The 15,127-nt window shown below is 32.7% G+C and overlaps 1 protein-coding gene across 4 annotated transcripts in view; it reads left to right on the top strand.

The window, feature by feature from the left end:
- The window catches only part of ADK (adenosine kinase), a 498,350-nt gene that overhangs the window by 228,156 nt on the left and 255,067 nt on the right, over positions 1-15,127 (top strand). For all 4 annotated transcript variants that reach the window (XM_077778630.1, XM_077778632.1, XM_077778631.1 and 1 more), the window contains 2 exons: positions 5,001-5,173; positions 8,853-8,961. In XM_077778630.1, the coding sequence (XP_077634756.1) occupies positions 5,001-5,173; positions 8,853-8,961 (282 nt within the window). The remainder of the gene's footprint in view (positions 1-5,000; positions 5,174-8,852; positions 8,962-15,127) is intronic.

Genomic DNA, 15,127 nt, shown 5'->3' with positions numbered 1-15,127 from the left:
TTATTGTAATCTCCTGTTTGCTTATTCATTCTCTGACTGATGATCTATTCATTGTTGAGAGTGGGCTATTGCTTTTCATTTATCCATTTAACTGTATTTTTTTCTCATATATTTAGGTACTCCAATGTTGGGTCCATAAATATTTACAATTGTTAAATCTTATGGATGGATTGACTACTTTTTTTACTATATAATGACCTTTTGTGCCTCTTTTTTTTTTTTTTAACCAGTTTTAGTTTAAAGTCTATTTTGTCTGATACCAGCATAGCTACCTCTTCTTTGTTTTGGGTACCATTTCCTTGAATGTCTTTTTCCATCCCTTCACTCTGTCTTTGTGTGTGTCCTTAATGCTGAAGTGAGTCATAGGCAGCATCTTATTGGATCTTGTTTTATTCATTTCAGAAATTCTCTGGCTTTGGATTGGAAAATTTAATCTGTTTATGTTTAAAGTACACTAGTATCTGCCCACCCCCAGTACACATTTTTAATTACCTATGGTCAGCCATATTCTGGAAGCAGATGATCCTCCTCCCATCATATCATCAGGATTTCAACAGTAACATAATTCTATGTGTCACAGTGCCTACATTATTCACCTCACTTAATCTCATCTAGGCATTTTATCATCTCCCACCATCCCAAGAAAAAGGATAAGTAAAGTACAATAATATATTTTGAGAGAGAGACCATATTCACATAACTATTGCTATAGTATATTGTTATAATTTTTCTATTTTATTATTAGTTACTATTAATCTCTTACTGAGCCTCATTTATAAATTAAACTTTATCATGGATATGTATGTATAGGAAAAATCATAATATATGTGGGGATCAGTACTATCTGCTGTTGCAGGCATCCACTGGGGATCCGGGAACATACCCTCTACAGATAAGGGGAGACTACTGTAATTCTTAATAGGTAAGGACTTACTGTTGTCATTTTGTTCATTGTTCCTTGATTGTTTTGTAGATGTGTTGTTCCTTATTTCTTATCTTGCTGTCTTTTTTCATGTTTTGATATCTTTTGGTAACAGTATGCTTTCATTTTTTTATCATGTTATTTTGTGTAATTGCTACAGGTTTTCACCTTGTACCAAGAGGCTTACATAAAATTTGTTAAATTTATAATGCCCTATTTTAAGCTGATAACGACTTCACTTCATTAGAATTGCTAAATCGTACACTTTTACTTCTCTTCCCCCTCACACTTTAGGTTATTGCTATTACAATTTGCATATCTTTATATTGTGTAACTAATAACAGGCTGTTGTATTTATGGTTATTTTTACTACATTCATTTTTTTAAACTTAAACTGAAGTTGTAAGTGAATTATGCACCACAATTACCATATTACAGAATCTCACTTTGATGGCTTAGTTACCATTACCAGTGAGTTTTGTGCTACCTCCTTATGTTACTGTGATGTTAATTAGCATTCTTTCCACTCACAGACCTCCGTTTAGCATTTCTTATAACTGAGGTCTAGAGATAATGAACTTCCTCAGCTTTTGTTTGTTTGGGAAAAAGTCTTTATCCCTCCATGTCTGATGGACAGCTTTGCTGGATATAGAATTCTTGGCTAACAGGTTTTTTTTTCTTTTAATATTTTGGAGGTTTCATCTCAATTTCTCAAGGCAGGTAAAGTTTCTGTTGAGAAATCTACCCATAATTATATGGAGATTTTCTTGTATATAACTTGTCTCTTTTGTGGCTTTTAAAATTCTTTCTTTGTCTTTTGACAACTTAATTATAAACTGCCTCAGTATAGCCCTATTTGGATCCAGCCTGTTTGGGTCTTTTTGGGCCTCATGGATCAGAATATCTATTTCTGTGTCTCGGTTCAGGACGTTTTCAGCCATTCTTGCTTTAAATATACTTTCTATCCTTTTCCTGTTTTTCTTCCAGTAATCCCAGAATGCAAATATTATTCTTTTTCAATGTGTCCCATAAGTTCTGTAAGCTTTCGTCACTCTTTTCATTCTTTTGTTTTTCTTTTCGCTCCTCTGAGTGAATAATTTCAAATGGTCTATCCTCCAATAGTTTTTGTTTTTGTTCCTTTATATTAGTACATTGAAAACTAATAGTATATTGAAAATTGTTTGCACTTTTTTCTGTGGGGTTATATTATAATTTGGGATATTTTCTTTAATTTCTTTTATCTGTTGTATCCAACTTTATCATTTTTTTCCAAGTGAATTTAATATTCAAATTGAATTGCATTTTCAAAAATGGACAATTTTAACATTTCAAAAAGATTTTATAGTGTTACATTCAGAAGAGTCTTTCTTCTATTTCTATTTCTGTACTCCATTCCCATTCATCCTGATAGAAAACCATTTTCTTTAGTTGATGATTTGTTCTTCCTCTTTTTCTTTTTCATAAAATAAACAAACTTAAAATTGTATAAATTCCAAAAGAGTATGCATAAAACCTTGGTTTGTGAGCGTAATTTGTTCTGGAAACATGCTTGTATTTCAAAGCACTTGTAAATCAACGTGAATTTCCCCATAGGAAATAATGGAAACTCAGATGATTCATTCCACAACCCAAAAATATTCATATAAAAATGATTACAATACTGTAATATAAAACAAAATAAAATACATAACATAAAAAAATAAATTAACCTGCCCTTACCTTTGAAAACCTTTGTGGCTGGTGTAAGAGAGACAAGAGAGAGGAGGGTTATTGTGTAGCATGACTTTCACTATCACTAACAGAATCATTGCTATCTATTAGCTCAATCTTTTTGTTTTCATGCAACTTTAACAAGGACTCTAACCAATGACACTTGCTTTTGCCTCCTTTTGAGGATTTCATGGAAATGTGACATTGCATTGTTGTTAAACTGATTGCTTGCACTGCTACAGCCTTATTCAGGTGGTTATTTTCTACAAAATTTTGCAGTTTCCCACATTTTATACATCTCCCTAATCTCATTTGAAATGAGGGATTCCTCTTCCTCTGTAGACAAGATCTCTTCCATAACCTCTTGCTGTTGCTCGTGATACAGATCCATCAGTTCATACTTCTCAATGATTTCCTTCTTAATTTCCACCATAATCATCTCCTTCTTCTTACCCCATTTCTTCTTCAACCTTCTGAGTGGGGACATTGTATACACTTGCACCGATGTTGACTACGATGTTGACTACAGTACAGTATTAATAAACTCTTTGATATACTGTATTTAATGTAACTAGCAATAAAGTAGCAGCAGTGGGAAGGGTCTATATCTGCAGGCAGCCTGATGTAGAATGAAGCAGAGCATTCCCAAGCTTACTTCAAAGGACTGTCTATAAGTGCTTTGAAGTGACAAAACATACACAGGTGCCAGTTGTGAGCACCTTTCAACGTTCTGAAAAATCACTGATTTCTGCCACACTCCATGGCCTGACACTGAGCATCCAAGCATGGAAGACAATCACCCACAATCCCACAGTGAAGAGAGAGACAGGGAGAGAGACAGGGAGAGAAAAGAACCATTGGCTCAGTTGTGATGATGTGACATTTACTGCTCGTCTTGCAGGACACTCACAGAACAAATTACTTGCAGTCCAAAGTTTTACTGTATGTTATTTTAATTCTGGCTCTTGAAACGTACATATACACATTTACAGGCCCACACTTTTGAACTCTGCTTTTTAAAAACATGTTTATTTGAGAGAGAGATAGAAAGAATGTGTGTGAAGGAAGGAGGGACAGAGAGCGAGAGGATGATACAGAACCCCAAGCAGGCTCTGCGCTGTCAGCACAGAGTCCTGTGTGGGGCTGGAACTCAACAACTGTGAGATCATGACCTAAGCCGAAGTTGGGCATTTAACCAACTGAGCCACCCAGTTGTCCCTGAACTGTGCTCTTTTTTTTTTTTTTTTAAAGTCTTCACAAAATATCCTGGCAGTTACTTCATATAGATGGATTACTCTGCATAGCTTTTCCTTGTTTGGTTATTTTTTAAGTTGCTGGTGTTCCATTGAGGAGATTTATCAGTTTATTCAACCAGTCTTGTATGGATGGATGTTTAGCTTATTTCTCACACTTTGGCATTAAAAGTGATGTCTCAAAGTGTACTTATGCATATGTTGTTTCATATTTTACATGCATTTCTATTACACTTCAAATATTTGGCAATGTGTAAGATTTTGCTGTCTTTTGACTTTGTACATGGGATATTTTGTTTATATTGCTGTTAGAAACAAAATAGACAGCAGTTTTAGAATAGATATAAGTATTAGAAAAAATCAGGAATTTGAGCTAATTATGAAAGATGATAGTTCATATCAGTGAAAAATATACATTTTAAAAGCAATCCATTGTCACTTTATAGCAAGGAAATTAAAGTTTGAGACTACTAAAACTAAGATATTAGAATTTTAACACTAGTTTTGAATTTTTAAAACGATTAGACTTATTCATAGTTTAGCTTAATTTATGTATGAATTACAATAAATATGAAACTAATAGTGACCACTACAACTAATATATATCTTTTACTGTGTACTGGGTAATGTGCTCAATAACACATAAACATTAAGTTGTTTAATTAATTTGTTGTGAGGTGTACCTATAATTATTTTTCCACTTATAGGTGAGGAAAATGAGGTATAGAAATGCTAAGTGACATGCTCTTACTCAGACAGGTAGTAAATAGCAGAGCCAATATTTGAATCCAAACAGTCTTCAGTATAGAGGTCTGGGCTATTAATGACAATGCTACTGTACTTCTATTGGGACTCACTATTATTTTTCTATATCAAGTTAGCATTGACCTAAAGTCTATCTGACTTTAGATTCTGAGTTCTTAACCACTGTGCTCTGTTTTCTCCCTGAAAATAGTATATTATGTGGTTGTTACATCAAATTTATAATAAGCTTAATAGAGGATTGGAATTCCATTCATAATAGCCACAGCATCTAACAGTATCCCTTCTACGCCACCTTTCTATATGTACCATATTTCTGAGCCATTAAAATTATTTGTGTTCCTGTTTTTCAGTGGATGATTCAGCAGCCACACAAAGCAGCAACATTTTTTGGATGCATTGGGATAGATAGATTTGGAGAGATCTTGAAGAAGAAAGCTGCTGAGGCCCATGTGGATGCTTATTACTATGAGCAAAATGAGCAAACAACAGGAACTTGTGCTGTGTGCATCACTGGTGACAACAGGTCAGTATAATTCCAAGAGAAGGTTTGTTCTAATTGGGTATTTAAACATTAGTAACATCTGAATTTCAACCGGAATTTGGAATTTAGATCTCATGAAATGTTGCTTTCAATGTTTTAATAACTCTTCTTCCTTGTATCATTTTTCTTTTAAAAATTATCCTCATTGTACCTGCTTTTGTATTCATGAAGCATATAGAGTGAAATTTTTTTTAAGTTTATTTATTTTGAGAGAGAGTGAGAGAGCATGAGAAGGGGAGGGGTAGACGGAGAGGGAGAGAGAATCTAATGCAGGGCTTGAACCTACAAACTGTGAGACCATGACTTGAGCAGAAATCAAGAGTCTGAAGCTCGACCTAGTGAGTCACCCAGGTGCCCCTGGAATGAAATTTTTGAGACCATCTATTTTGGCCTCTAATTTTTATAATTAAGATCAGAAAAGGAAAATAAGGAAAACATTTTATTTAGTATCTTGTAGCTAGTTTCTTGCTGAAACTCGTATGAACGGTCTTTTCACCATATCCTTAGACTGGAATATTCAGATACATAGATACGTAGACACATGTATTTTGCAACATATATAAAATACTCCATTACATCCAGTGTCCTATGAATTAGGTCATCTGAAGCATTTCTAATAAATAGTCATCTATCCATATCAAACAACTTCAGTCATGGGTAACACACCACTCAGAAAACAATTCATTACGTTTTTATACAACTTTACTTTTTAGAAAATTTTTCTATGAGCTTGAAATAGATCTCTTAGGACTTCCCATACATTAATTGTATTTGTGCCTTTTGCAGTTACACAGAGGTTTTTCTTCAGTACAACTTGCATTATTTCCATATTGCTCTTCAGCACCTTTTCTCTCCTTTGCAAGAGAAAAACAAAATAACTTCTTTAGCTGTTATATTGTTAAAATCAGCAACAGTGATCTCTTTTTAAATAATGATTCACTAGAAATTTTACTTTCCTTTACCTAAAAATACTTAGTGTGTCCTCCACCATTCCCTGTCTCCTTACCCTTCTTTCTTTCCTTTCTTATTTGCCGCTTGTCTTCCTTTATTTCCTCCCTTCTTTCTTCTCCTTGTTCCCTTCCACTTTCTTACCTTTGGTTGGTTTTTGTTTGTGTGTTTGTTTGTTTATTCTTTACTCACTCCTTGGTCTTTAGCAAATGTATGTTAAAGACCTGACAGTCTTATGGCCAGAAGTTATTGAATAACTGAAAACATAATTTTTAAAAAATAGAGTATCAAAGCCATTTTTAAACTTTTCCTATAATTTTATTTTTTGTGTGTAGGAGAACTTGATCATTTTAAGATTTTAATAAATAAAACCATTTATTGTTCAAACATTGAAATATACTTATTTAGACTTTTTCCCTTTTCAGTTTTCCTAAAACCAACTTTAATACTCAGATGCAGTTTTCTCATTAGTGAGAAATAGGTCAAGTTTTGCCTTTGGTACCACTTGGGCTACTATAAAATTGCTAAATTGTTTTTGTATGCTAAATTGGTATTTTAAAGAGCAGTTATGATAATATTAGGTCTTCCAGATGTCAAAAGTTTAATTAATATATTAATATTATGGTTATGGTGATCAGTAATGTTCAAATGATGTTGGAAGTGAAAAACTGGGGGGAAACTCTCACTATCAAACTCATTATCAATCAAATTGTAGAACCTAATATTTTTAAATAAATTGTTTTAGATAGGGCTGGTAACTCTTACTGTCACTATCCAAAACCCAGGATTCAAAGAATTTAGATAATGCAATATTCTTCTTTATTCATTCTCCAAACTGTGAACTATATTCACTTGGATAGCAAGAGTACTTATATTTTGGAGAAATAGTGTAGTTTACTATCAAAGAGTAGTTTTATTATCAGAATAGAATTTGGTAACTGGTACCACAAGTGTTTGCTTTTTATTTTTATGTATAACTATTTCTGTCAAAATTTTGCTGAAGTCGTGATTACTAGAATATATTTTAGGAGTGTCTGGGTGGCTCAGTGAGTTAAGTGTCTGACTTTTGGTTTTGGCTCTAGTAATTCACAGTTTGAGATCAAGCCTGGTGTTGGACTCTGCACTGACAATGTAGAACCTGCTTGGGATTCTCTCTCTGCCCCTCCTGCTTGCGTGAGTGCACACTCTCTCCCTCTTGAATAAACTTAAAATAATAAATTTATTATTTACTTCAGTGCAAACAGGAAAGGGGCAGAGAGAGAGGGAAAGAGAGAATCCCAAGCAGGCTTCACTGTCAGCACAGAGCCTGACATGGGCTCAAACTCATGAACCATGAGCTCAAACCAAGACTCAGATATTTAACTGAATGAGCCATCCAGGCACCCCCAAAATAAAATATTTATTATAAATTAGGTCTAATTATTCTTAACTTTGTAATGTAGTAATATTTGCATATAAATATATTGATTCATATTGTTCTTATTTTTAATCATTTAATTGGGCATAAATTTAATTGATGTATCTTGCAGTAGTCAGTTGGTGTATGGATGAGTAGAAATATGTTTTGGAAGGGAATCAAATTTTTTTTCCTTAACAGAAGAGCCAACCATATTATAAACATCTCAAGTGATAAAATGATGTATCTTTTTTATAACCATAACTATTCCCTTGTGATTAGAGTGAAAAAAAATGGCAAGTTTTTTTTCTAATTCCTGAGTCAGAATGAGGAAGAAAATATTTTCATTGACTTGTATTTAACATAAATAATTATTTTATTAACTGGAATTGTTGTATAATAACAAAAATTACTATCTGGCACTTGTAGCAAGATTTTAAATGCAGCATAGATTCTTCAGCTACAAAACTGGACCAGTATAGGGAGTTTTTATCTATAGAAATTCATTTTAATATACTCTAGTCTTAAAAATATATTGGTTTGCAAATTAATACCTCATAGTAAATAGGGCCTATGTTTATATGTGTGTTTTGTTAAATTAATCCCATACTAGGCTTTAATTTTATTTTATTTTTTAATTTTTTTAATGTTTTTATTTCTGAGAGAGAGAGAGAGAGAGAGACAGTGCAAGCAGGGGAGGGTCAGAGGGAGAGGGAGACACAGAATCTGAAACAGGCTCAAGGCTCTAAGCTAGCTGTCAGCACAGAGCCCGACGTAGGGCTCAAATCGCGAACCAACCGTGAGATGATCTGAGCCAAAGTCAGATGCTTAACAGCCCCCATACTAGGCTTTTAAAGCATTAGATTAAACAATGTATATACATGTTGATACTTAAAAACTGATGTTTTTACTTGTGTGTATATATATATATGTATGTGCATATATCCTTTTTTGCATTTTTTGGGGAAAACAACATCATTTAATATCCTAATTGCATATTAAACCATTAAAATATACAAAATAAATAATACTATCAGTACCAAAGGAAACATAAATTCTGATTTCTCAAAATATCAGGTGGCATTGAACAAGGATCAATATCTCTATCTCAGAGGTAACAGAGAGGTCTCAAAAAGTGCTCAAAAACGAATTCAATTTTATTTACATTTATTAAAATGAATGTATAGCAATTTTGAAAATTTAAGAAGTAAAATGTAAAACAAAATTTGCAAAATATATTGTTAATTAATTGTATAGAAGTACATGACAACTTTAGCTATCATATTATACCCTTATTGCTTTTTGTTGTTGCTTTAGATCCCTTGTAGCTAATCTTGCTGCTGCCAATTGTTATAAAAAGGAAAAACATCTTGATATGGAGAAAAACTGGACATTGGTAGAAAAAGCAAGAGTTTATTATATAGCAGTAAGTATTTACCTAATTCAAATTTCTGGTACATATTTACACTATTATAGTATTTTAGTGGATATACATTTTTAAATAACTGTCTTTTACTTATTCTGCAATTTATTAACTCACGGCAAAGCATATATTGGGCTCATTATTACAAATACAGAACAGAAACATGATCATTCCATGGTAACATTATTTCTATTACTTACATTCAAGTCTGCCTCTTTTTGGATACATTATACATAGATCTTTCTTAATGAAGTATTAAATTCCATATTAATTCAGTTTCTTAAGATCTTTTGAAGTAATTCTTAAATTTACATTTTATATCTTAAGACTGCTTGTTGTGAATGATGCATGCATTGTGTGAGAAGATATTAGTATTATAAATATGCACTGCAAACAGTTTGAGCTTATTTGCCTAAAAAATCTTAATTGCTGTTTATTCCATAGTAATTACTATGACACATTTTAATTTAATATTTCAGAAACATTGATCGTGACAAATTTCTTAAATCTGGGAATAAGGGCAGCATATAATTTGAATTATTAAATATTCTGACATATAAATAATTGGTTAAGAGTTCATTTCTAAAATAAAATGGTACTAAAATTCCCCTGAACTAATCACCCCATGAATACCTTCTTTTATTTAATATGAGTTAAATGTGACTGATCACAAATAAGTAGATACCAATGAAAAACTAAAAGTATCTCATATGCATATAATATATGGTTGTGGTATAACAGCTGCTGCCATTCACTACCTGAGCTGTGAAACAGCTGCAAAGATGTGTAAAAAAATGATTATCCAGTAGGAACATGTTTATCGAAAATATAATTATTTCTTTCAGTCTAGTGTTAATGTCTCCTACACCATGTTTATGTTCACTGCTTTAGGCTTTACAAGGTTATTATTGATTCCTCTATATGGCAAATCCTACCCCTTTATAATGTCAAGTAAATTCTTACATTGAGATGATTATCTAGAGGATGTTAGCTCTTTTGACAGTATGTGAGAAAACATTTCAAAAATTAACAAATTTCCCCTCTTCATTATCTTCTATTTTATTTTTCTAAAGGGCTTCATTTTTTTGTTAATATATTTGGTGCATGTTTTGTAGTGTGGTCCTTTAAGGGAAATTTATATGCTATTTCACACCATTGTACATTTGATAATCTGATTTTCATAGAACACCTAGTTTAAAATTTCACATTATTTATGTTATGTCATTTATACTGGCTATAAGGTATGATAATATATTATGGTGGAAAACTACATTTAGCAGACAATTATAATTCTATTTTGATATATAGCAACTGGACTCCAAATTGCGAGTGGAAACACTCAGTTTTAACAGTTAATGTTAAACATACCTAACATGGGCCAAGCTTGGATGAATGGAATTTTTATAGTAGTATAGACCCAACTTGTAACAATTTAGAGTTTTTAATAATTATGTACTATAGTGCATGTAGCCAACTTTGGTTAAATTGGAATTTTTATACTAATATTAACTATTTATATAAGTCCAGTTTTAAATAAAATGTAGAGTGCTCAGTTTGGGTCAAATTAATAAAGAAGATTGATTTATTTTTGAAACTTGTTAAAACAGCCAAAAACAAATATCAAAAATGGATTCCAGCTGATATCTCTGAGCTATTAGCCCTTAGTTTCTATTTCAGCAATTTCATAAGAATGCTGTTTTGCACTGCCAGGTAAATTGATAGTTTGCTGAGAATTTGGCTATTTTAAAATACTTCTGAAAATATTAAAGCCACATAGGATACCAACATTTTCTTTTGGTTTAAATAAGTGTTTACATCTTTTTTTTACCTTCATAGGAGGTGTCATTTATGGCACGTAAACTCAGTTTTTCCATGTTTAAACCAAGTTCCCAAATTCTTTCCTGGTATGTGATTACGGATTACCAGTTATGGTGACAGTTAACTACCCTGAAAATATAAAGTCCAGGTTCTCTTCACCTTAACATCATATTCTCTTACAAGAAATATTTATTATAGTAGCCTTTTTAAGCCTATATTTAGGAAAGGTTTATGATTAAATATAGTAAATTGGAGCTATTCATTTTCCTAAATCATATTTACACTTTCTAAAACAGTATTATTGTTATGAAAAATGAGAAAATTAGCCTTCACATTTTATCCTGCTTACTGATTTTTTATATTTTTATTTTATCGTTACATTTTTAGTGTTTAATATTTGCATTCTATTCTATAACCATAATACTTACAGTCTTGTTTCTATATTTAAATGAGTTAAATGCTTAACCAAGGTGGAAGAATAATTCATTAATTTCAGACTTTTTTTGCTGTAGACACTTAGTGCTATAAAATTTTTCTGTATTGATTTAGCTGCCTCCCACAAATTTTGATGTCATGTTTTCATTTTCACTCAGCTTATAAAACTTTCTTCTTTCTCTTTTAGTTTCTTCCTTGACTTGAGTTATTTAAAAGCATATTGTTGGGGCGCCTGGGTGGCTCAGTCGGTTAAGCATCCGACTTCGGCTCAGGTCATGATCTCACAGTTCGTGGGTTTGAGCCCCGCGTCGGGCTCTGTGCTGACAGCTAGCTCAGAGCCTGGAGCCTCTTTCAGATTCTGTGTCTCCATCTCTCTCTGACCCTCCCCTGCTCACGCTGTCTCTCTGTCTCTCAGAAATAAATAAAAAACATTTAAAAAAAAAAAATTAAAAAAAAAAAAAAGCATATTGTTTATTTTCTCAATATGGATATCTCCCAGAGATCTTTCTTTTACTGCTGTTATGAATTTGTATATTATTCTTTGCATTTCTATCAGATTTTTTTTAATGTGTTTTGAAGCTCTGTTATTAGGTCTATAAGGGTGTAGGGTTATTTATATGATCCATTTATCATTTTTAAACATTTAACCTGGTATTACACTATGTCTCCACAACTGTTTTGTCTGATACTCTGATATTAATATAGCCAGTCCAACTTTTTTTTTTTACTATTCGTAAGTTGGTATATCTTTTTCCACACTTTTGCTAATAATCTCTTTTGTGTCTTTATTTTAAGTGCTTCTTCTGGGGCACCTGGATGACTCAGTTGGCTAAACACCTGGCTCTTGATTTTGGTTCAGGTTATGATCTCACGGTTACTGAGTTCAGGCCCCCTATTAAATTCTCTCTCCCTTTCTCTCTGTCTCTCTCCTGCTCACATCCTCTTATACTCCCTCTCAAAATAAATAAAGTAACTTAAAAAATGTAACATCTCTTGTAGATAACATTTTGTTGGATCCTATTGTTTTCAAAAAATTTTTAAATGTTTTCTTTATTCCTGAGACAGAGAGATAGCGTGAGCAGAGGAGGGTCAAAGAGAGAGGAAAATATACAATCTGAAACAGGCTCCCCCTGTCAGCACAAAATCTGATGTGGGGCTCGAACCCACGAACCATGAGATCATGACCTAAGCCAAAGTCAGACGCTTAACCAACCAAATCACCCACGTGCCCTTGGATCCTATTTTTTATCTAGCCTAACAATGTCTAGCTTTTAATTGGGATGTTTATACCATTCCCATTTAATGTGATTATTGATAGGGTTAGATTTTAGTTCAACATCTTGGTGTCTGTTTTTTGTTTGTCTTGTTTGTCTTTCATTCTGTTTTTATTCTGTCCTGCCTTCTTTCAGGTTAATCCAGTATTTTTACTTCCATCATTGGAGATCTCTTACTCTTTATTTATTTATTTTTTATTTTAGTGACTGCATTAACACTGATAGTACACATCTTTAACTCATCACTGTCTGTGTTCAGTCTTTTTTAATTAAGTAAGCTTTGTGTCCAATGTGGGGCTTGCACTCTTGGGATCAAGAGTTGCATGCTCTACTGACTGAGCCATGTCTTCCTTCAAGTAATACTATATCCTATCACACGTAGTATAAGAACCTTACAATAGCATACTCCAGTTTCACCTCTCCAAGAATTTATGCTATCACTGTCACACATTTTCCTTTTTTAAAATTTTAATTGTTTTTCTAAATAGCTTTATTAATATATAATTCACATACCATACAACAGACAAATTTTACTTTTACTCATGTTATAAACAGTATAACATTATTTTTGTTTAAATTGTCAAATATCTTTTAAAGAGATTTCAATAATTAAAAAATCTATTTACTCATTTAATTACCACTTCCAGTTCTCGTCATTCCTTTGCTTAGAATTAGATTCCCATCTGGTATAATTTTCCTTCTGCTTGAAAAACATTTTTAGCATTTCATATATTTGGGTCTGTTGGTGATGAATGTTTTCAGTTTTTGTATGTTTGAAAACTTCTTTATTTCACCTTTATTTTTAAAAGAGATTTTTGCCAGTTCTACTTTGACAGTTTTTTTTGTCTTTTAGTACTTGAAAAATGTTGCTTTACTGTCTTCTCATTTGAATTGTTTTTTATAAGAAATCTGACATCCATACCCCTGTTCCTTTGGATGTAACATTCCACATACCCCCAACCCTGTTAAGATTTTTAAATTTCTTACTGGGTTTGATCAATTTGATTATATTGTGCCTTAGTGTATTCTTTTTCCTATTTCTGGTGCGTGGGGTTTGTTTAACTTGCAGCTATGGATTTATAATTTTTATTATTTTTGGAATGTTTTCAGCCATTAGTTTAAATATGTTTTCTGCCCATCTGCCCTTCACCTTGGGTCTCAAATTTCCCATAAAGTTGTGTCTGTAGCTCAGTGATACAACCCTTTTCATTTTTTTGGATTCTTTTTTTTCACTGTGTGTTTCACTTTAGATTGTTTCTTTTGCTATACTTTCTAGTTCACTAATATTATCTCCTATATCTGAACTGTCATTAATCCTATCCAGAGTATTTTTCATCTTATTTATTATTTCCATATCTAGAGGATTGACTTTAATATTTTATCTGTTCTTTACTTTGGACACATGGAACATAGTTAGAAGAACTATTTTGATATCTTTCTCTATTAGTCTTTACATCGATGTCAAATCTGGGACAATTTTGAGTGATTAGTTATCCTTTTTATTAAGGATTGTTTTCCTTTCTCTTTTTATGTCTAGTAATCATTTGCTTTCATTGGTAAATCTTATTAAGTTATATTTTGGGATTCAGTTTTGTTACTTGGAGCAAGTTCAATATATTTGGGTCTTGTTTTTATTATTTGTTAGGTGAGTCCACAATAGTACTCATTTAATGGCAATGGTTTGTTAACCAGGGACAATTTTCCCTATTATGGACTTCTGGCAAATATGGAGTTATTTATTATTGTGATTAGAGAATGTTCCTACTAGTAAATATAGGTCAGGAATGTTGCTAAGCATCCTGAACTGTATGAGACAGCACTCCACAATAAAGAATTATCCGTTTCTAAATATCAGTAGAGCCAAAGGTAAGAAACCCTGGTCTAAAGCTAAATGTTCCCTACTCCTGAGGTGAGACTTTCCTGTGCTCTATGCAATGCCTCATTAATTATATTGTAGATGGTGGAAATAGGCACTATTCCCAGAAATATGTGTGCCCCAACTACTGTTTCCTCTAATCCTTTTCCCTCTAATTCTTTTGAATGACTCATTCCCAGGCTCTGCTCTGATGAATGTTGATAGAGGAATCCACTGCAGATTTCCAGTGTTCTCTGCAAAGTTTTCTCTTCTCTGCTGTTCTCACTTCAGAAGTCTATCTACTCAGTTCTTCCCACCCTCAGCTCAATCTCCTTAACTCCCTGGGCTCTCGGTCCTTTCCAGTTCCTGCTTATTGTGCTGTAGCCCGGGAACTCTCTCAAGAGTTCAGAAAGCTGATTCTGTGTTAGAGCTTGCCTAGATTGTTTCGCAACTCTCAAAGATCGATTTTTCATCCTTGATGTTGATGGTTTTAAAAATGATTGTTGAATGCTTCATGTTTGTTTTTATTGTTGTTTCATACTGGAGGATATATCCAGTTCCAGTTTCTCTACTGTCTTCTGCCTTGCATTTAAGAAAGGAAATTATTCTTATCATTGTTTCTCTTTATCTTTATGTTTCTTGTGAATGTGATTTGTTCAGTTTAGAAAATTTTCTGTAAACATTTTCTCTCCCAACCTCCATCCCATGGAAAGCCCATTTAATATCAAGCCACTTGAAATGTCCCTTACCTTATGCTCATTTCATTTTTTTCTCTCTGTTCTTCATT

Source organism: Crocuta crocuta, unplaced genomic scaffold, assembly GCF_008692635.1.
Source record: "Crocuta crocuta isolate KB4526 unplaced genomic scaffold, BGI_CrCroc_1.0 scaffold167, whole genome shotgun sequence".
Lineage (NCBI taxonomy): Eukaryota > Metazoa > Chordata > Mammalia > Carnivora > Hyaenidae > Crocuta > Crocuta crocuta.
The sequence above is the reverse complement of the archived record's forward strand: the minus strand, read 5'-3'. Positions and strand labels throughout refer to the sequence as shown.